This window comes from Telopea speciosissima, chromosome 2, assembly GCF_018873765.1.
Source record: "Telopea speciosissima isolate NSW1024214 ecotype Mountain lineage chromosome 2, Tspe_v1, whole genome shotgun sequence".
Classification (NCBI taxonomy): domain Eukaryota; kingdom Viridiplantae; phylum Streptophyta; class Magnoliopsida; order Proteales; family Proteaceae; genus Telopea; species Telopea speciosissima.
Window position 1 is genome coordinate 72,541,138 of NC_057917.1, and position 23,760 is coordinate 72,564,897.

The window sequence follows — 23,760 nt, forward strand, 5'->3', positions numbered from 1 at the left end:
ACAGCCCTCGAGAATTCCAAATGGTTCCATTAATCATGAGGAAAGGGGAAGCAGAGGCAACGATGACTCAAGGAGTCGAGATAGAACTGAACGGGACCTTGTTTTGCTGTGGTGGCGACGCCTATAGGATCTGCCAAGGGGGGAGACAGAAGTGAAAGGAGGAGGATGAGGTTTTCCGATAACCGTGAGAGGCAAGGGAAAGAGGATTTCGGGCGAAGGGGAAGATGAAATTGACGGGTTAGGAAGAAGACCCGACCCAGATCCAGAAGAAGAGGGATAAGAGCTATGGGTAAAAACGAAAGGACCCGTCAAAGAAAGAGGGGTAACCGTGAGAGGCGAGGGAAAGAGGATTTCGGGCGAAGGGGAAGATGAAATTGACGGGTTAGGAAGAAGACCCGACCCAGATCCAGAAGAAGAGGTCGATGGGTAGAAAATAATTTCTTTGGGGTGGGGGAGGATACCATGAGGTAGAGAAGAGGGAGAGAGGAAGACAGCTCACAAGCTACAAACCAGTTACCGTCTTACCGAAATATTCTAAACATGTCCATTTAAAATCATTTGGGGGGGGGGGTTATAAAGAAAACAAAAATTCTTATCTAGTAAGGACTCTTTGACAGCTTTATGGCCTAACTCGACTAACATAAGGACTTTTGTAACTATACCTCATTCTTATAGCCCATGGCTAAACACAATAATATATTAATACACTTAACTTTACTCCATGACCTGAATATTTTATAATAAAGTACTCGACACGTAAATAAACTAGATAATGGGGGACCAGGTAGGAAAAGAGAGAAGTTAGGAAGAAATCAGAATTGCAGGGGGAAAGAGAAGAAACCGTGAGAAGAAGAAGCAGAGGGGGAGGGGAAAAGGAGAGTGCACACGCACACAATTCAAACTCAATTCATTTTTCCATAATCTGAAAGGTGGGGGATTACATCATATATAAAGAAAAATAAAAGACTCCTAAAAAAAATTAAAACTCACCCTCTAATCCTATGTAACTAACTGAAACTTCTAAAATAAAGGAAATAAAATAGACAAACTTATGTAGTCCTAGATAGGTAGGAGATCTACTAGGAGCCAGCCAACAGGATCAATCGCAAAAGGGGTTGCTGGTTCGAATGGACAGCACTAGGATTGAGGTTAATTCTAGGGTTTAGGAAGGGAATTTGGGAATGGGTTGGCTTTAATATGCAGGTCTAGGGGGTTATAATGGGATAAAAATAATTGGATTTGGTTAAGTTTGAAAAATCTGTAGAATTAGGGTTAGGGTTTTAGGAATTAGGAAATAGGCTGAATTTAGGGCTTCTAATGGGAATTTAGAGTTTAATGGAGGGGATGGAAGGCTGGCTGTAGTGATCTGATTGGGTCGATGGGAAAGGATGGATTAGGTTAGAGGATGAAGAGGGGAAGGATATATGCAGGAAACTAAAATTACTTACTGGTTTGATCTCCTTCAAAGGCAGCAGCAGCAGCTTGAAGAAGCTCGATTGAAGAAGAAGAAGAAGCTCCCGGTACTGGACAGACGCAAGGAGTTGTGAGAGTCCACTCACCCTAGCACCTTGAGATGCACAATGCAACACTCACACAAGGGAGCAATAGTAGCAACAAAGGCAGCAAGCATAAAGCTGAGTTGTTATTAATCAAAATTCGTATTCAATGCTGGCCTCCCTTACAAACTTATATAGAAGACTCAAAAATAGATTTAGACACTAAAAAGGAATGGCCTAACCCTATCCCTAACCTATTAGGTAACTTAAATTGACTAGGAAACTAGAATACTAAAGGAAATAGACTCAACATGGCTGGACTTATAGAGTCCTAATCCAGCCCAACTTACATCACATGACCACTTAAGTTGTCACATGACCACTTAACCAAGTCACATGATCACTTAAATTGAACCAATTGGATGCACCCAATTTGAATCGGTTCAATTAAAAAACATAAAAATAAATTAAGTATTGGGCTAATCCCGTATGCAACCTATATACCCCTAGTTTAGGCTCATTAAAGTGGCTTATTACATAGAAAACCCTTGGGAACAAAGGCCCAACATGTATATAACCCAACCGTAGGCCTATTTCTAAATAAATAAGCCAATTTCTGTGATGAACCTGCATCACAAACACATTATTTCCCCAAATAAGATAAATTCCTAAAATCCTACTAGATCCAAGAATTCAAATTGGACCTGGTTCATCTCCGTGCAACTGGGTTTGGGTTGGTCCAAGGTAGTGCGCCAGTTGGGTCGGCCCGGTCCAAGATTCTCCTGCATCACTATGTGACCTAGTTATTACCCCCTACAACTATATAACCAAAATTACTAGATTGCCCCTGTTTATAGAAAATGGGTCTAGTATTCTGTGTAGCAAATCCTGTCCATCCAAATAGAATCAATATGCTTTGGCTTCCGTTATCATATAAATAACTCTGATCTATTCAAGTTTTTTTTTTTAAAAAAAAATCTCTGCATATCATTGATGCATTTGCTGCTGGAGTGACCGCGTGAAATTTTAGATGTGGCTGATTTAATCTTCTCACATGTCCTTTTCAGGTATTATGAAGGCCTGCAAAAATGCATGGGGTTATACTCAGAAAGTGGCCAGTATTCATCCGATGATATTGGTCGGTTGGAAGCCTTGTACAAATCACTTGGGCAGCAATATACTTGGTCATCTGCTGTTAAGGTAAGGTTTTTTCTTTGGTTCTGGTGCTCAGTTCATGACATGGCTTTAAGGATCACTATTAGATCATTAATATATGCTGATCTGTAATGGTGTCGGACAGGATTGAACCTATCTATCAGATATCGATCAGTTTATACAGTATCAGCATTGGCCTTTTGCACATTGTATTGTCCGATTATTGAGGATCTGAATTTGTTTCATGCAGGAGAGATTTGGGTTCCAGTACCAATCTTGATTATTGGCTTTATAATTATTAGCTTCGTTTTTTATTAATTTTTTTTTGGTGGGGGTGCTTGAAGAAATAAACTAGGAAATTCCATGAAAAAAGAAAAGAAAAGGAAATAGAGTAGGAAAGGAGAAATTGAAGGATAGCGGAGGGAAATGGGGCTATTGGTTATCGGTTTAAGGTGTTAATGCAGGTTTGTTGATTTTATATGAGAGAGAGTTTAAGAAAAAAAGTGGGATAGACTGAACCATCATCACATGCTAATGGTTTGTAGACTCTGAAGGAGTGGGAACTAAGAAGGATCACACCTTTAAGAGATTTTGTTTGAACACCAAGACTGGCAGCAAAGCAGTTTTCTTCGTTCATAATATCCATTTTTATTGGCTTCCCACCAAACTGAAAAATAGGTAAATTCTGTAATGTAAGACTAGAACCAGAAGTCCAGAATAGGTCTAATCCCAGGTAGGATCAAATAGAAAACCCTCTAAAAAACAAGAAATCATATGAGGGAACCAAGAGAATAATGGAAACACAAATGAGGGAACAATTTCCTTGGTTTAAGTAACAAATAAAAATCCACAAATTTGTAACCTGTTGGGTCTCTGCCCCTGGCCTCGCACAAGTCTCTTTGGTATATATAGGCAAGGGCTCATCTGTGAATGAATCCATTTACTATATTCCTCTCCTCCTCCCCCAGTCTAGTCCCCTTAATACCAACGAGTGAGGAGCTTAGATGAGTAGCCAGGCCAGCAATAGTTGTTCCCCCTGTCTCGTTCATATTAGGAATCACCATCATAGGAAAAAGTATTTCCAAGGGACGGAGAGGAGTTCGAGAAGGAGGAAAACAAACTCTTCTTTCTGGCTTTCCGATTCTATCTCTTGCGAAGGGACTTTTTCCAGGTAGGATCAAATAGAAAACCTTCTAAAAAACAAGAAATCATATGAGGGAACCAAGAGAACAATGGGAACACAAATGAGGGAACAATTTCCTTGGTTGAAGTAACAAATAAAAACCTACAAATTTGTAACCTGTTGAAGCAACAATGATCTTGATGTGGTAATCTTCAAGAAATCGATGTGACAATCAGTTGAAAGAAATCCCGGCAGCTTGTAGTACTCTTGAGATCGATTTGAACAAAATTAGGGTTTGGATTCAAGAACCGATGGAAGGGGATGGGGGAATGGAATGGGCATCTCACCCTAGCCCTCTCACCTATCCTATCTCAGGAGTTCAACATTACATAAGCAACTTTTCTATTCATTCAAATTCGTGTACAATGCTGGCCTCCCTTACAAACTTATATAGAAGAGTCTAAAATAAACTTAAGACATTAAAAAGGAAAGCCCAACCGAATCTTTAACTAATAAGGTAACCTAAATTGACTAGGAAAGTGAAATATTAAAGAAAACAGTCTCAAAACATGACTTTAACTAAACTAATGAAGTAAATCCCGTTTTCCTACTTTTACATATATTTTAAGGCCATTAAATTGGCCAATTACATAGTAAACCCATGGGATCAAAGTCTCAATACATATATAACCCAATTCAAAGCTTATTTTCAATAAAATAAACCCTTTAGGTGACTTATCTACATCATCCTGTCATGAATGCCGCACTTCTCTATAACCTTGCCAAAAAACAGTGGAGGTACTCACACTATCTCAACACTAAGGATATTTGAGAACCCTTTTTAATGTAAGACTAGAACCTGAATAGGTCTAATCCCAGGCTGGATCAAAAGAAAATCTCCAAAGAACAAGAAAGAGAGCAATGGAAACAAAAAAAATGCATTTGAGGGAAAGAGAACAATAAGAAGTAAGAATAAGGGAAACAACAGAACAATGGAAACTCAAATGAGGGAACAATTTCCTTGGTTGAAGTAACAAATTAAAAAAAAAACCACAAATTTGTAACCTATTGAAGCAGCAAAGATCTTGATGAAAGAAATCCCAGCAGCTTGTAGCACTCTTGAACTCGATTTGAACAAAATTAGGGTTTGGATTCAATAAGCGATGGAAGGGGATGGGGATGGGGAAGGGAATGTGCATCTCACCCAACCTATCTCTGGATTTTAACAAAGGTAAATAAAACCAATATTTTATTAATCAAATTCGTGTGCAATGCTGGCCTCCCTTACAAACTTATATAGAAGATTCAAAAATAGACTTAGATACTAAAAAGGAAAGGCCTAACCCTATCCTTAACTAATAAGGTAACTTAAATTGACTAAGAAAGTGAAATAATAAAGAAAACAAACTCAAAATAGGACTCTAACTAAACTACGGAAGTAAGTCCCGTTTTCCTATTTTCTACCCATATTTTAGGCCCATTAAATTGGCCAATTATAAAATAAACCCATGGGATCAAAAGCCCAACACCTACATAGCCCAACCCAAAGCTTGTTTTTAATAAAATAAGCCCTCTAAGTGACTTTTTTACATCACTTTTACTCTAAAATCACCTCTACATGTGCCCTCCATTTCTCTCCCTCTCCCCCCTCCCCAAAAAAAAAAGAAAGAGAGGAAGGTTCCCCTAATGTAGTTTAAAACAACAAGAAGGCGAACAGAAAACTAGGTCTTCAAACTGGACGAAGAATGGATTAATAGGTCTTCAAACTGGACGAAGAATGGATTAATGGGCTTAATTTGAGTTCCCAATGGGTTGTATGGTCCATGGGCTTTATAGTTTTGGGTGTACTATTATAATGACCAATTCTACGATCCCAAATATGAAGGATTTAAGTCCTATACGGGATTAAGTAGTTAGTTTCTATTTTATAATGTTCTAGAATTGCTTCTATTTTGAAGAGAATTAAGTTGGAAAGGATCCCTCCTACCATACATAGGGTTTTCCTATTTTGCTTATTTTCATGAAGTTATAAATAAAGAGTAGGGGATCATACCCACTACTATTGATTTGAAAAGTAGTTTAGCCTTCGCTTGTGAGTTCCGTGAGAGATGGAGCATGGTTTTGTGGGATTCAAAACTGCTCTACTGTGGGATGGAGTAGGGAGGCCTTGGTGGGATGCCAACAGTGGAGTTGGTGGGATTCCTTCGCTACAGTTAGGTGAGAGTCCTAACATATCCTTTTACCCTTCTTCAGTGATTAAGGTCAATTTTTTGTAATCTGCATCATTCTGCTCGTAAGATCAACCATTCCTACCTCAATTTGTATATCAAAGTTTCTATTTAGTAATTCTTCACTGACATATCTCCATCAGACTTGATTTTGCTGTTGATTATGATCTCTTCACAGGTTCTGAGATCTTGTATTGACTTCAATCTTTGATTCTAGTGAGGCCTGCGCATTCTGTCTTAATTTCTGATGAGCAGAACTCATACAACTGCTTTGATAAACAAGATTCTGTTGCAGCTTCTAAATTCCTGGGTTTTCATTATTGTTTTCAGCAGTATTTCTATTTCCTTAAATATGCTTCTTTAGGTTGTTAATCTCAGTTTCTAATTCTGATTGTTACCATATTGCCTGACCTTCTAAATTCTGGAGTTAGTTGCTGATATCTATCAGTTACTATTTCTAAATTGAACACCTTCTATTTCTGTGGCAGTCCAGTATCTGTAGATCTAACCATAGGATTAAGATCAGATTTTGAGAATTGATCCCCACCTCCATACTGTTACTTGACCTGGGTTACAGCCCCATCAGATAGCTCCATTTTAAGTTATCTAAAATCTCCCTGTTTTGGTTCAAATTTTGCCCTATGATCCTGATTTTCATTGCGAGTCCTAACCTAAACTATTAGGTGTCCTTGAACTCCATTATTTTGGTATCAGGATCATGGAGGGCTTGCAGACAAAGTTGATGATTCTTGAATTCTACTTCCCACTGAAGGATGATCATGCAGATCTGAGTCGCCATCACTACGAAACTTGTGGACACATTTTTTTCAAGACGGGGAGAGTTGAAGTAGTTCAAAAGAACAAGAAGGCAACAGCAAAAAAGCCATCAAACTTGACCAAGAGTGGATGAATGGACTTAATTTGAGTGCCCAATGGATTGTATGCACCCTGAGCTTTATATCTTTGGGGGTTTACTACTATAATGGCCAATTCTGTAAGCCCAAGTATTAGGGATTTAAGTCCTATACAAGATTTTTGTAATGTTCTAGAATAACTTCTATTTTGCAAAGGGACTTAAGTGTAAAGGATCCCTCTTACCATACATAGGTGGTTTCCTATTTTACTTATTTCCATAATGTTATAAATATAGTGGGAATCATACCCACTAGCATTGATTTGAGAAATAATTTAGCTTTGAACTTGTGACTTTTGAGAGAGATGGAGCATGGTTTTGTGGGATTTAAAAGTGCTCTACTGTTGGATGCAGCAGAAAAACCTTGGTGGGAGACCAAGGCTGGAGTTGGTGGGATTCCTTCTCTACAGTTAGATGAGAAGCCTAACATATCTCTTTTTTCCCCCTCTCTTATATCTTCTATCTTCTTTTCCTTCTTGCATCAAAGGCCAGATTCTTAATATTTCTCCATCTTGTGCATTCTATTTGCTGTTTCTGTTTATCCTGTAAACTGCTATTCTGATTCCTTATATTAGCATTGTTCCTCTTAGTTTTAGGCCTGGATTTCTACAGTCGATACAGGCTACTATCGTCCATCGTGTCACTGTTTTGTTTGCAGTTTACTGCCTCGTCTCAGTTTCTAATTTTGAACCTTTTCCATTAAGTTCTGATTTCTGGTTCCAGTTTCTTTTTTCAGTATTCTAACGCTTTCTTTTTCTGAAACTTTCCATATCTGGGTTCCAATTTCAGCAACTGCTAAATCTGAATTACTATTTTGGGCAGTTGCTAAATTCTGGTTTTTATTTTGACCACCTAATCTCTGCAATCCTGGATTTACACGAGGTTTTCTAACTGTAATCCCTTAGGTGATTAGACTACCCCATTACTCTCTTCCTAGCCATTTGATTTGTAAGCAGAAGAAATTGGTTGTATGCTTCTTCCAACAGCAAAGGAGACAATATCCAAGTGATGTATGAGCTATTAACCTAGGCTCCCCTTCCATTTCCGGTGTATTGTATATCACTATATTGAAGACCATTTTGGTGGTTCCTTTGTAGTTTATCTTCCCATAGACCTTTCTGCTTGACTTTGATAACTAGGGATTTGAATACTACGGCATTGTTGTTTTGTTCGTTGGATTTTTGTAATATTAGCTTATTGCTAGTTAAAAAAGTAAAATGTTCTTTTGCTTCAGTTTGTTCTGAGGTTTCGGTTTACACTTGTGCCGATTTTGTGACTAGGTGTATGAGCTACGTGATTTAAAATTCTGATAATCTGTATTGGACTTTGATTTCTTATGCAGAGAATACCACTTGATTTTCTGAAAGGTGAAAAATTCCGGGAGGCAGCAGCTAAATATGTTAGGCCTCTCTTAACCAAGGTAATGATTTGTAAATTTGTTTATGTTTTCTGCTTGGTTATCCAAATGTTAGTTCTGTATTGGTTTAGCTAAATTGGCCCCCAAAACCAAACTGATATCTCTGTATTGTTGTTCTGCTTTTAGGGAGTTCCTTCGTTGTTCTCTGATCTTAGTCCTTTGTATGACCACCCTGGCAAGGTTAGTTTGATTGCTGTGTCTCTGTGTGCATCTATGCAGTTGGAATCATTAGGAAGTTGTTCTTGTTTGATGTTTTTTTCCTGACAGTTGATCGTTTCTCGCTTTTGTGTACCTTTTACAGGCAGATACTTTAGAGCAACTGATTCTTGAGTTGGAAGATTCAATTGGAACAACTGGAGCATATCCGGGGAGGTAATTTGTGAATAATAAAATTTTATCCTCCCATGTTATTGTTGGAAATGTGAACAAGCTTGCAACCAATATGCACAATGATCCAAAATTGTTTTGCTTTTTCAAAAACTTTTATGGTCAAATTGCATTTGGGTTTTGATTAAACTGAAATCTTAAATTAAATAGAGTAAAATTTTCTCTATTTCCTTCATGAAGGGGTTGGGAGTGTGTGGGAAGGAAGAAGAACCATTTTAAGATCAATTCGTCAGGGAAAGATAAATGGTAAGATGAAGAAAAAATGTTTGAAGGCTTAACACCCCCCCCCCCCAACCCAAAAAAGAAAAGAATTTATTTGAAGGATAAAAACTACAGTGGAGCAGATTCCATTGTAGTTGGCTTTTCTGTATTAAAATTGGTCCAAAGTTGAAAAGTTTTGATGCATGTAAGATTGCCCGATTTAGGAAGACCTTATTTGGGCCATGGATGGGTTCTATTGGCCTTGGGCTACTTGTTTATGTAGTTAATTTGTAACGGACCTAAAATTATAAGCCTATAAACTGGGTGTGAATTCAGTGCACGAGATTACTGTCTTAAGTTGAGTTTTGAGTTTAGGATACTTATTAGCTAGATGGAGTTTTGTTTTGAGTCTCTATTAAGTCAAGTCAGTGTCTGGGTGATTAGGGGTTTCTTATTTTCTTATGTGTCCGTTGAGGAATTTCGAAAGGTCTTTATACATGTAACTCTCCTCATCAATTTAGCATGATTTAAGTATATTGTGTTTTCTTAGAATTTTTTGAGCTATTGAGCTGTGCATACGGGATTAGTATTCAAGATCAGACTTCCTCCTTTTTATGATCTACTATTTACTAGGTGTTGTAAATCTTCACTTCTTCTCTGTTCTTCTTAATTTTCCTGGTATCTTCTTCCCCTTGCTGTTTTCTTCTTATTTCTCTCTACTTAAAGCTATCGAACTTGTATTCTTACCATTTCTACTGACGAATACATCTGAGATTCAAAATTTGATATTCTGAACTCTGTTTGAATCATATCTAATCAGTATCTTTGAGATGTGTTGTAGAATTTCAGTGTCTTGCTTCAGCTTGAAAAGTAAACAGTCTGGAATTCATCTACTAGATCTGATCTGATTTTTAGGTATCTAGATCACTTGATGGGTTTGGTTAAGTTCTACACTCCACCAGAATTTCAACCAAAGAGTGGTTGTTGAATGTTGAGATATTGAATTTCTCTCATTTTCTGTCAATGCTGTCCATAACCTGATACTATCGACTTTTATAGTGATCCTGGTTGTAGTTTTTGCTTCTAGATTCTTCCTAGAACCCCGAACTGTATTTAGTTTATAGGGAGTTTGGTGTAATTACACATATGACTGAGATAACATGAATATGACTTCGTAACTTATTCTCTTTAAATAACAAAAATGTGATTCATCCTACCCCGATGGTATTAACAGGCATCTGGACGATACTTCTGCTTCAATCTATGTTGGATGCCTTGGTTGCTGTTTGGTTTACTTCTGGTAGCAGGGGATGGATGATCCTTGCATCTGTATAGTCTACACATGATTTTTTCCTGGCTGGGGGGGGGGGGATGAATGGATTGTAAGTTTATAACAATATCTCTGGTGTTGTGGTTGATGTCTAGATAATTGCAAAATGAAATAAAGCTCAATGGCAGAAATGGATATAGCCTTCAAATACTAGAGTGTGCCCAAGGTCTGACAGTAAGGCATGCAGAAAGATGTGACATCAAAGTGTATGGCACTTCTGCAGAGATATCCACCATGATTTGCTGAAAACAAGAAACTTGTACTCAGTTAAGTTTAGGTGCATTTTCTTTGATTATGCAAACATTATAGCTCCACTTGTTGCTTAGAAATGGGGAAGAAAAAGGGGATAGAAAAACTAAAGAACTGCAAAAGAGAGAACTCAGTATGCAATATGAGAGAAGGAACAGCTTCTTGTGTCATGGTGCCACCTTTGGCTCTAGATAGGCAGAGACCAGGGACCAATATCACCTCATGTGTGGGGGGTATGGGATGGGGGAAAGAACTTGTGTCTTCCATCTAATGTAACCTGAACACCTTGCGATTTGTCTGTTGAATCTGATGTTGTGCAACAAAATGAACAAATTGAACATTCTACGGTAGCTTCCTTGAACTGTGAACACCGGAGCAGGGATTGATGTTTACTTGATCAGGATGTTATTAGGTTTTGGTGTACAAGATTGAGTGCAAGGAGGCTCAGAAAGTGGAAGTTGCTAATGGGTGGATGTTCTCTTGCCAAGTTAACAATGGATCAGAATGGAACTCCTAATTACCTGTTGGAAGGGTGAGGAAGAAAAGTGGGGTGGGGGTGGGGGTAGGTAATTTCTGTAATATCATGTTCCTTGATAATATGTGTATAATTTTTATAGGTCATTGGATCTCAAAGATCATAACCAAAAGAGACTCTGGATAAAGAAGCTTGGGGAGTTCTTAAGTTAGAAATTATTGGGTGGGGATGTAATCAGAGGGGAACTAGCAGAGCAAATAGGAGAGAGAGCCTCCAGCTTGTCAAGAGGTGTTTGTGAATTGCAGTGCTGGCATTACATTGTGTTATTTTTTCATTTGTTTTTTTATGGGCTTCTATCTATATGTTGCATTGTTTCGTGAGTCCGAATTAACATTGAGTTGTCAGTGTTGGTTTCTATTTTTATTTCCCGAAATGGTTGATGGGTTCAATTTGCATGCAGGAGGCTTTTCAGAGGTGATCTTGTAGGATTCAACTGTTTTATACATCTTTTGTTGGAGTTGATTGAAGGAGAAAGAGAGGGAATTTCCTTTGTGAAATGTAAAAAAGGGCATAGGCCTTGGGTGCTTTGGGCATTAGTCAGTAAAGGATTTATATATGTTTTTCTTGGTCTACATGGGACTGGAAGAGGATTAAAGAGGCCGGGTTACAAAATTATTATTGTTCCCCATAGCCACTATTAAATAAACTCTGGATTTTTCCCCACCTAGCACCTCTCCAACAGTAATGGTCTAGGGAATTCCCAAAAAAAGTTCGTAATTATTTTGCATACTAGGGAGCAGAAAGTAAGCTCAAGAAATATCTACCAAATAAGTTCTTAATTCTTATGGTGATTATACCTTGAGCGGGTCTAAGTGGACCTCTGTTTGAGGGCAATATTTATTGGAATTCTTTGCATGTTAAGAATTCTCCTCCTCTCTATGGTGGTACAGTATAGAGACAGAAAAATGAAATGATAAATTCTTGGCTTTCTTGGGTACAGGCCAAAATATATAGTTTCTGCAAATTTCACAAGATCATATTTTCTTTGATGTTGAAGCACTTCTCTTAGAAGGCATTATGTGATAAACTTAGAATGAGGACGTTGGGTAGTTCTGTAACTGAATGCTATCCCTTTTGTCCTTCTACAGTTCTACTAAGGTTATTGACAAACCCCACTCCCAGTGTAATGAGAGGTGATTTGGATTTGATCTAGAGTTTTCCATAGTTAAAGGGTTAACCATTGTCGTTGTTTTCCATAGTTGAACTTTATCATTGTTTATATTCTTTCTCAATACAGTTATTTATTAAAAATAAAGAGATAAATTTAAATTATTACCAAAACCTTTTAAAATGCAGGCAAGAGAAAGAGCCTCCGTCAACACTTATGTGGACGCTATTTTTATTGGCTCAGGTTTTTCTCTCTACTATATCTTGGTTAAATATCCTATTGTCTTTTGCCTATAATTTTTTTATTTTATTTATACAGTAGCACTTATCTTAGGGAATTTGTGCTGATGCAGCATTATGACAGACGTGGTCAATATGATATTGCTCTCACTAAAATTGATGAGGCCATTAATCATACACCAACTGTGATTGATCTCTACTCAGTCAAGGTTTGTTTATGTCATTTTTAAGGCATTGCCAATGTTATATAAGTTATTTGATTCTTATCCAGTGCATAGGGTAAATTTTTTGCTATTTGGAATAATTTGCAACTTAACTATCATTTACTAATTTTATTTCGCTTTTGGCTTGTCACCTTGCTGTTTATTCATTATACTCGTTGAGCTCCATTTCATCTTTTTGCCTTCAGGAGATGGGGCCTTCAGTTATGCATTAGAGGATGATCATTGAATTGTGTGAAACTGATAAATTTTAACAGTACTTTGAATACTGTTCTTTGCTCATTATGCATTGGAAGTTAGGTTTTAAGATTGTTTTGGGGAAGGAATTTGTTGATTAACTAAAAAACTTGTCCATATTTTGTGGAGATTCATTCCTGGTTCTTTGGGTAGACACTTGTGTGTTAAAATAAATGGAAAGTAACTAAGTTGCTCATTTATTTTCTGTTCAAAAGACTAAGGCTCTCTTTGGTATAGTTTAAATTTATGTTTCTCATAAACATAAATAGAGGCATTTGGTATGATTTATGACCCCTATTTCTCATTAATATAAATCATTATACCAATAAATTCATGAAGAGGTCATGAAGAGGTCATGAAGGGGTGAGGAGGTGTTTATGATTTATTGGCATAAACTATTTACAGTTGTTTATGCACAGGATTTTTAACGAACATATGCTAAATTGGTTATTAAGTAGGGGTAAAATGGTAAAAACAAATACTTTTATAACAAAAGCTTTTCCTTTGCATCTCCCCACCTCTTGCAACTCCCACCCCACCCCAGCTTCCCTGTCTTCCCCATGCAACGTAGCCCCACCCTCCCCTGCCCCGCCCCCTCCCCCGCCCCCGCCACACCCCACACAACCCCCTACTTCTTTGCCCCCGCCAAGCCCCACCTCACCCTCTTCCCCCCACCCTATCCCTTTTGCACTCACCCCCCCCCCCCCACCACCCCCATCTGATTGGATGCTTTCTATGATTCTATCCCTAATGTAGTATCTCCCTACTGTTTGTGGTGTGATGTTTGCTTCTGAATGGAGTTGCCATTTGTCACCAATGAGAGAAAAGTACTTCCAAAGGGCAGTTTAAAATATGGAAAAATGGTTTCTGTGGGGGAGCGTGGTGCCTGCACCCAGACACATGGGCAGGCAAAATGACCGCCCCCTTGGTGCTACCGCGTGCATTCCCACTGGCCCCCACGTCCACGCAGGGGCCATGCTCCTCCCACAGGAAACACTTCCCCATGAAATGCAAAATGACAGCCCCCTTGGTGGTTTTTTTTTTATTTTTTTTATTGTGAAGATTTTGTGGATTACTTTAAGGTTGAAATAGTTGGACTTTTATATGATGGTGATGCATAGGCACTCTTAGGCAATATGCTTGTTCATTGATTAAATAATTGAACCGGTGGAATGGAAGTGTGCTGAAGTTTTGTTGGACTGGACATGTGGCTACTTTGCAACATGATCAGTATCTCTTTTATCTACCTTTATAGGAAATGTGGTGGAGGAGGAAAGATTGCACAGACAGAGGTTACATAATGTATTCTGAACTTACGTATACCAACTCTATTTCTCATTATATAATGTATTATGTTTAGTAGTGATCAAACGATTATTATTTATAGCTCATAAGATATTATCATAATTGATTTTTCATAAATAGGTTATAATTTGTTTTATCTGAATCTTGCTTGAATGGAGTGTATGATATATGTTCAAGTTCCACATTATGAGGGAACCCTGTGGTTGATAGTTTCTTTCCCTAACACAGGTACTTTAGGTGGGTTTATGGGGTTAATTTGTTAAGGAGTGATTGCGTGAAAATTTTTCAAGAATACTAAAACACCACTAAAGTGTCTTACAGCTGGTGTTTTTAGCCTAGGTTTGTGGTGAAAGAGATACAACGAGTCTAGTTGTGGAGAACTACTCTGTTGATTGTGCTGTGATGTGTTTGGGAGGAAAACAACTCCTGGCCTTTTATTGAGGTACAGAGTACTGAGAAAGGGTGGTCATTGGGCACATCACAGTCAAGGTTGTGCATTTTGGTTTGGTGGACTTCAGCGATGGCCCCTTGACATATCTCTAGAGACTGGGAGGATGTGATACCCAGGTTATAGGTGGTCTTCACTGCTCAAGGATTTGTGAAGATGAATTTTGATTTGGGGGGGGGGGGGGTACTATGGAATGAATGATGGATCTATAGTGGGTTGTGTCGGGGGGGGGGAGTACTATGGAATAAATGATGGATCTATAGTGGGTTGTGTCCGAGCCTTATAGGAGGGGTGGTTCCTTGAGGGGGACTTGAAATCCAAAGAATATGTTTTCAACCAAAGTTGGTACCTGGACTGCATACTAGAACCAGTTATGCCTCAAATTTGATTTCCGGTCTGGATCTAACTGCACTAATGATTACTAGCTTGTTTTCACATAATTTGCTCATAACTAGATTTTCATGAGACTCCTCTTGGGGTATATTCATGGAATTGTTTAATTCTCTGGACTCAGTGAAAATTGCTCAAGTTATTAGTGAGCCGCTTCTTTTCTGTGGTAAGCTTGGGACCAGTCAGATGATGACAGGAAAATATGATTAATATTGAAAGCATATGGAAGTAAGTAGAGAGGAAGAGCTGAACTAAACTTTAGAATTAACGGAATGAAAAAAGAACTTTGTTCATAGACATATCTATGGAAGCTTTTGTGTGTGTGTGTGTGTTGGGGGTGGGGGGTTGGGGGGGGGGGGGTGGGGCAGTGTTTATTTTCAAAATGGGCTAGCAAGTGGTGGATGGCTTCCAAAGCTGACACCATACTTCGTCCGGACTTCTTTCGAATTAACAATAGCAGAATCATAGGTCTTTTTCTTTTGAATTTGCAATAGATACCAACAAATTTAATCACCAAAAAGATCATTTTTTATTTTACCAAAAAAATTAAATATATTAGCTGAAAATTCTCACCAATTATCAATTTTATATAATGTCTTTCTTGATTGATGTGTTCATATTTATTCTATAGTTGATCTCAAACTGCATTCATGAACTCGAGCAGTGTATTTGCAATTTGGTTATTTAGTTAAAGAGCATTCTCAATCTCTTCAACCTTTAACGTCCTGCTGATTTGGCATGTATTCGTTCACAGGGCAGGATATTGAAGCATGCAGGTGACTTGCCTGCTGCTGCTGCTTTGGCAGATGAAGCAAGATCTATGGATCTTGCAGATCGCTACATAAATAGTGAATGTGTTAAGCGTATGCTTCAGGCTGATCAGGTGTATATTTCTATTTCAGTATTTTTCTTTTATTTATTTATTTATTTTCAGTTTTGATCATTTAATTTTATGTTTAGTGTTCATCTCCTTCATGCTGCAATTTTCTCTATTTTTTCATGTTCTCCTTGTGTGAAACTGAGTTTTGTTGAATATTATACTTTTCCCTTAAGGTTGGATTAGCAGAGAAAACTGCTGTATTGTTCACAAAGGATGGAGATCAGCACAATAACCTCTATGATATGCAGTGCATGTGGTGTGTTTTTTGCTCTTTTTCATTAAGACTTTAAGAGTATCTATCAAAAGAGGTTATTGTGAGTTTGCTGCTAATTTTTATGGGTTTATGCATCCGGAGAAGGTATGAACTAGCTTCTGGTGAAAGTTACTATCGTCAAAGTGATCTGGGTCGGGCTTTGAAAAAATTTTTGGCCGTGGAGAAGCATTACGCAGATATGACTGAAGACCAGTTTGACTTCCATTCTTATTGCTTAAGAAAAATGACTCTGCGTGCCTATGTGGAGATGCTAAAATTTCAGGATCGTTTGCATTCACATGCATATTTTCATAAAGCAGCAGCTGGGGCTATCAGGTAAAGGATTTGTTTGTGTGTATATCTATGCTCTAAATTATGTATAAGAGATTCATGGCTGGATTAGATTTTTCAAATCCTAGACCGCACAATTTCAAATGCTAACCTATCTAGAACGACTCAAGATAGTTAACAAAAAAGAGAACCAAGATAGGCCATTTCGACAATGAACCTTTGGAAACTGAAATATTCCTTTGTTATGGTGAAAATCTACAAATGGTTGAAAGTTGGTAAAATTTTGGGAAATGAAGGGAACCAAGGGAAATACTAAGAATTTCACAATGAAACTTTAGGGGATGCTTATTCAAGGATAAATACACATGTATGAACCAAGATAAGTTTTTAGGGACTTACCTATCACTTGAAGTTTCAATGCAAATATTGTTTTGCAATTTAGCCGACCCCATTTAGTAGGCATGAGGCTGAGTATTAGAGGATTTTTGTACAAATTCGATTTTTTTTTTTTTCAATTTCTTCCATTTCGCCTCGATATATTGTATTTTATATGGAATGTAACATTTCAGTTATTTTTGGCCAAATTTTTTACTTTGATCATTTCGACTATCATGTATTTTTTGTATTTTGCATGTAATTTCATTTTGTGATCCAGAGAAACCGAAATATTTTGCCAAATTGTAGCCCATTTCAATCAAAATTTTGAACTTAAGGTACGGTTTTTGTATTTCCGGTGGCCTTAGATGAAGTTGTTGCTGGAGGGGGAGAAAAGGACACTGTTTTTTCTGAGGAGATAGATTGGGGGGATAAAAATTGGGGACGAAGAAAGGCCTCTTGATGTCGGGTTTTTTTCTTGGGGACAAGAAGCCTCTGTTTCCAGTCACTTTTAATGATCTTCATAAAGGACATGGGGCGATTAAAAAGTTGGGGGTGAAATTGCGATCTGCTGATTTAAAGGAGGAGCTGACCCATACCAGTTACCGGCACACTTGATATTTTTATCACTTGTAGTCTCTTATAATGTTTTCCATTAACTTGTTTCTTGTAGCATTATTCAACATTGTCTTCAACCATATCCATTTATGTATATGCAGATGCTATTTAAAGTTGTATGATTCTCCTCCAAAATCAACAACCGAAGAAGATGATGAAATGTCGAAGTTGCTTCCTTCTCAGAAAAGGAAGATGAGACAAAAGCAGAAAAAAGCAGAAGCCCGTGCAAAGAAAGTATATTAGCTTTTCTTAGGTTTGTCTCTTAGTCACCTTTCTTCTCAGTGATTTAAATTATATTTTCATATTTTGAAAGGAGGCTGAAGAGAAGAATGAAGAGGAATCAAATGCAACCGGTGTCTCTAAGAGTGGAAAACGGCAACATGTCAAGCCAGTAGATCCTGATCCCAATGGGGAGAAGTTGTTGCAGGTAGAAACGGATTCATGAAACTTTTCTTTCTACTATGCTTTTGATGTTTTCTTTGTAGTCTTTTTCTTTCTATTTTCTATTTTCCTATTTCCCCTTAAATCAATGTTTTACTGAAACATTCACCCAAAAGAAATTGTTTTACTGAAACAAAAAGATCTCTTTATACACAATGGGATAGCTGTCCGGATCATTTGCGTTTATGCCAAAAACTAGTCCCTCTTGAAAAAGTTCAAAGTGTAAGGGGAGGAGAGGAGAGGAGAGGTACAACTTAAAAAATAGCCATATGTTCTAATTTTCACTCCCTCCTCTACTTGTTTGAATCTCTTAGATGAGTTGTAGTAAATGCAAGGGTGGAAGGATAAAAATGGGAAGGACCATCTTTGCATGGTGGATGTAGTACAATATGCAGAAAATGACTCTATTAACTTGAGGATAGCAGACATCCTGTGTAGGCTGGAGATATTCTGAAGCTGATACCAAGCAGCACAGATGCTATTAGGAGCGATATCATACTCTTTGGTTTTGATCTTCATTTGACAGGTTGAAGATCCATTGTCAGAGACTACAAAATATTTGAAGCTACTTCAAAAGCATTCGTCGGAGTCCTTGGAGACGCACTTACTTTCTTTTGAAGTGAACATGAGAAAGCAGAAGATTTTGCTTGCTTTTCAGGTACCTTTACAATCAAAAGCATTATTATCCACCCTCCACACACACACACACAAAACAATAGAGGCTGGGGAAAAATGGCTTAACTGTGACTCCGTCATTGAAGAGGAGAAATTAAAAACGTGGCTAGGATAAACAATTTGTTGGAAAATTGCTTTTCCACGTGCAGGCAATGCCTTGGAAAATGTATTTTAGACATTTTCATATTCATTCTCACTTTCGGAAAAAAAATTAATTGTCTGCACAACTGTATGGTTCTATATATTTTTAAAAAAAAATCAGGACAGATGAATCCTCTCTCTCTCTCTCTCTCTGTAGGGGTGTGGATATTTTTGTAGAGAGGGATTGGTAGATAGATAGATATTAATCCCAGACAAGACCAAACTTTTGTGAGGGCCATACAAAATATCCATAATTAAGCAAAATGGTAACAAACTAAAACCATAAGAAAACTATGAGAACCAAAAATTAAACAGAAGGACCCATCTTCCAAATATTTGGACCTTGTGTGCTGAAATTTGGTGGACTATTATCATTTCAACCAATGGTACAAGAGAGCTCTGAATGATCAATGATCCATAATTCATCACTGTGCAGAAATAGAGGAAGCATACTCTAGATATATGAACATTGAGAGCTGAAAATTGGACTAAGATCATGTCAAGAAATGGTATAAGATTGCTCTGAATACATCACCATGTGCTGATAAGGTTCTACTGATTCAAGCATCTCATGTAGACTTCCTTTGTTGCCCATCAGTCTGCCCATCATTAGGGATTAAGGAGCATCTTGTGTTGTTTAATTTGCCCATTTAGTCTTCTTTCGTTCGCTTTGTTCTTACCGAGCTGTTTCTTTGTTCTCGGCACCTTGACCACCCTCTTGTGTACCTTGCTTATTAATTAATTTCAATAATTTTCTGAAAGGGGAGGGGGAGGTGCCAATGATTGTGTCATTCTTATACACAATGCACATTTGTTGCTTCTCTGGAATTCCCTCATCTTTTGGTGTCTGTTTTGAGCACACACACATACACACACACTCTCTCTCTCTCTCTCTGGTTAAAAGTTGAAGTCTCTACTCTCAATTGAATAAATTTGTCACTGATTTGAGCACATTTTTGTACTTAATGTATTTTATTACTATATTCTTAACATTCATTCACAGGAAGCTATTTTTTTACTTTGAATTACCCTTTTTTCTTTTTTTAGGCTGTAAAGCAGCTTCTTAGGTTGGATGCAGATAACCCTGATTCCCATCGATGCTTGGTATGTCAATTTATTGCAGGCTTAACTGTTTGTTTGATGTTTCCTCTTCATTATATTTTCTGTCTATTTATAGTATATCACTCTTCCTATGCTAATTTTGGACTCATTATTGCAGATAAGATTCTTCCATAAAGTGGGAGCAATGGCAGCTCCAGCATCTGATTCGGAGAAACTAATTTGGAGTGTCTTGGAAGCAGAGCGTCCTGATCTCAGGTTTCCCCGCCACACATTTTCCTGCTATAATATTGTATATTTGTATTATTCTTTTATTACTGTTTTTTCTGTTGGGCAAAGGATATTTGGTCAACCCAACTAGATAAGCTTATCTGGACAGCCTAAAATCTGCCATGTGGCATGTTAGATGGGGCACTAATTTTTTGTAATGGTGACCCCTACTTCCCCCTGCTCACATGTTAAGTTTCAGCTCAAACGGAGTTTGCCAAGTGGCAAAATAGAGCTTTTAAAATCCAGGACGGGAGAGTGCACAGTAGTGGTCGAAGTATTATATGTGCATGGGCATTCATGGGGATGCATTCCAATACACTTCGAGGGTCAACTCAACTTAACTCAGCCTTATCCCAACTAAATGGGGTCGGCACCATGGATCTTTTTTCTCCAATCAGCTCTATTCAAAGCCATATTTGTTACTAGTCCTAAGCTATGCTTGTTTTTCCTCCCCACTTCTCTGAGAGTCATTTAAGGTTTGCCCTTGGCTCATTTAGCTCCTTCAATCTGAATCAAATCACCCCGCCGTATTGGAGCATTAAAAGGCCTCCGTTGCACATGTTCATGTCTCCATGCCACCTCAAATGGACTTCTCCCAACCTATCATGTATTGAAGCTACTCCTAAATTAGCTCTAATTTGTTCATTCCTCTTTGTATCTTTTTTTTACCACTCATCAATCTCAACATTCTCATTTCAGCTACATAAATTTATTTGTGTTGTTTCTTTACTGCCCAACTGATGCAGTAGCATTATCATGGCTGAACTGGCATGACCCGATCTGGAAACCCAGATCAGAATGAACCAGTCCTAAACCTGGCTTTTGGTCCAATGGGGGTTGGTAGGAGACAAAATTTTTATCTTTATTTATTTTATTTTATTCTATTCATTTTTAAAAGTTGGATAATGGAGGATAGTGATGCAGAAGCCGAAACCATGATTTAATTGGCTGTTCTTTGATTTTCGTTGGAGCCTTTTTACTTTTCTTATGATAGGGTTAAAACAGTCTTTTTATATTTATTTTCTTAAGTTCTCCCTCCACGATTTTAGAGGGATAGGTGTTTTTTTTATTTTATTTGTTTAAGCTTATACTCCTATTTAGAGTATAAGTCTATTATGTTTTATGTTTGTGATTAGGATTCAGATTAGGAATTCCCACTCCTAATCTGACTAGGATTTGCTTTTAGGTTGATTATTTGTAAGGCCTTTTGCCCCCCCCCCCCTTTTTTTATTATAAATAGATATTTCGTGGGAGGCTCCCCCACCTATTATGTTTGAAATTTTGTTTCTTCTTGCTGCTGCCGCCATGACTGCTGCTGCTTCTCTGTCTTGTGTGTCATATCAAGACCCCTTGTGAGTTATATCAAGGGCTAGGGTTGGAGAAATCCAACGACTCCTTGCATCTTGCAGATCGGGAGGTTCTTCTTCTTCTTCAATCTTCAAGCTGTTGCTGCTCCTGCACATTAACCCTGCAATGTATCCATTCAACCCTCAACCCCATTAAACCTGCAACTCCTACTTCAACTAGGACTCCATTATAATTCCAGATCTAACCATCACCTTCAAAACCCTATTCTCAGTCCACCTTCCCTACATCATTCCCCACACTCGACCTCAGCCCTAGCCCATAATTCCCACTCTAACCCCTTCATCTCTTCACTCCATTAAACCCTAAAGCCTGTGACCCGATTCTGCCCAAAATTGCAGAAATTCAAAACTTCTCCAAACCCTAATATCTTTATACCATTAAGACCTCTGAAACCTGCCTTTTAAAACCCTATAAACCCCATTGTCATTACTTAGCCCTAACCCTAAATTTTGCCCTAATAACCCTAATCTGCCCATTCGGCCAACCCTTAGACAGAGCCTGGTCCTAAGTGGAAGTTATTTCACCTAGGCTACATCAGATAGTTTCCATTTTCCTTGTTTAAGTTTACTTCAAGTTTCCTTGTGGGAATCGACTTCAATTCTAAAAGTCTATATATGCAATCAGTTGATCAAGAGACACACAATTGAATTGATTGGAATGAAAATTGGGTTGAGTTACCTTCACAGTAGTGAAGTTGTATGTGTGTGTAACCAGGTTGGGCGTCTCTCTCCACATCTCCTTTTGCTCGACTTTGCCAAATCTTCTCCCTGATGATTGTAACATTATATATCCAATCAACCCCTATCGAACCCAAATGCCAGTTTTATGACCAATTCATTTTGGGTTTGGTTTCCAGATCGGGTCATGCCGGATTGCCAGTTCAGCCATGATAATGCTATTGCATCACCAACATTCAACTACATACGTCATTGCTGGTCGTATAACTGTCCTAAAACATTTAAAAAAAAACTGTCCTAAAACATTTTTTTTTTTTAAAGAAATACGTTGATCACATAACACTTAGGACTCATCCTTCCATTTCATCTACCCTATTCTAATTCTTTTTGCAACATCATCCTCTATTTCTCCTTTATTTATGATTGAACCTAGGTACCTAAAACTTTCACTTTTCACGAGCTCCCTATCTTCAATTTTCACCACTCCACTTTCAGTCTTGAAGTTGAACACAATATACTTTATTTTTGTTCTACTTATCATAAAATATTTTGATTCTAGGGTTCTTCTCCATAACTCCAACTTCGCATTTATCACTGCTTTTTTTCATGCACTAAGACAATATCATCAGCAAAAAGCATACACCAAGGGATCTGCTCTGAATTCTCTAGTCAGCTCATGCATGATTAGCTCGAACAAATATGGGCTTAAAGTTGATCCTTGATGTAATCCAAATTGAAAATTCACTACCCTATTCCCCCACAGATCTTACGCTGGGCACTACATCATTATACGTATCTTTAATCATGTCCACATATTTACTGGAAACACCTTTCTTGAATAGTTTTCAAGGCATTGCCTAGGCACAACCTAGGCGTCCAGGCTTTTTCATGGGTCCAAGGCGCATGCCTTGTTGACTCTCCACGAATTTACATTGATTTATGTTTATTGCTTTGTTTTTCGATGAATATCCTATTCTTTGTTTATTTTATGTTGGTTTTTTCATATTAGGTCATTATTAGCATATGGCTTTTATGTTGCATATGTACATAAGGAGAAGGGTTAGCTGCCCGGTTGCGTGGCTCCTGCACCAGCGCGGGGTGCCAGTCATGGGACGTGCAAGGGCATCCAATAGGAGGGGCAGGGCATTCATTTCGCCCTCCTTGTGTGTAGGTGCAGGGGAATGCAACCTGGCAGTGTCCTTTTTCCCTAAACTTCATTATATAAAATTATCACTCTTATATTACATATAGTCCTATACTCCGCGCCTTGGCGGGCGCCTTGTCGCCTAGGCAGCCCTCCAACGCGTTGGGTCGCTTAGTCACCTTGACAACTATGTTTCTTCTCTAACACTTGCCAAATTAACTCTCTAGGGACTCCATCATAAGCTTATTTGAAGTCAGGAAAGATCATATGGAGATCCTTCTTACATTCTCTTAATCTTGTTATTAATCTCGGAAACAAATAAATAGCTTTTGTGTTGATCTTCATGGCGTAAAATCCAAAATTCTAGTTTCTTTTCTCAAGTGGGTTTTCACTTTCTCTCTCCCATAGTTTCATAGTATGGCTCATAAGTTTTATTCCTCTATAGTTATTATAGCTTTGAATATCAACTTTATTTTTATAAATTGGATTAACAATGCTTCTCCATTCTTCTGACAATTTTCTTGTGCTCATAATCTTATTAAACAACTTAGTTATCCAACTTATTCCTCTAATTCCTAAGCTCTTT

At 37.9% G+C, this 23,760-nt stretch overlaps 1 protein-coding gene across 3 annotated transcripts in view; it reads left to right on the plus strand.

The window, feature by feature from the left end:
* LOC122652914 (N-terminal acetyltransferase A complex auxiliary subunit NAA15) overlaps positions 1-23,760 on the plus strand; it is a 49,985-nt gene that overhangs the window by 20,602 nt on the left and 5,623 nt on the right. For 2 of the 3 annotated variants that reach the window (XM_043846798.1, XM_043846796.1), the window contains exons 9-22: positions 2,564-2,696; positions 8,258-8,335; positions 8,459-8,512; positions 8,634-8,704; positions 12,331-12,385; positions 12,495-12,590; positions 15,737-15,865; positions 16,036-16,118; positions 16,221-16,451; positions 17,501-17,633; positions 17,713-17,826; positions 18,367-18,498; positions 19,704-19,760; positions 19,876-19,973. In XM_043846798.1, coding sequence (XP_043702733.1) covers positions 2,564-2,696; positions 8,258-8,335; positions 8,459-8,512; positions 8,634-8,704; positions 12,331-12,385; positions 12,495-12,590; positions 15,737-15,865; positions 16,036-16,118; positions 16,221-16,451; positions 17,501-17,633; positions 17,713-17,826; positions 18,367-18,498; positions 19,704-19,760; positions 19,876-19,973 — 1,464 coding nt within the window. The remainder of the gene's footprint in view (positions 1-2,563; positions 2,697-8,257; positions 8,336-8,458; positions 8,513-8,633; positions 8,705-12,330; positions 12,386-12,494; positions 12,591-15,736; positions 15,866-16,035; positions 16,119-16,220; positions 16,452-17,500; positions 17,634-17,712; positions 17,827-18,366; positions 18,499-19,703; positions 19,761-19,875; positions 19,974-23,760) is intronic. The other variant, XM_043846797.1, reaches the window with a different exon arrangement.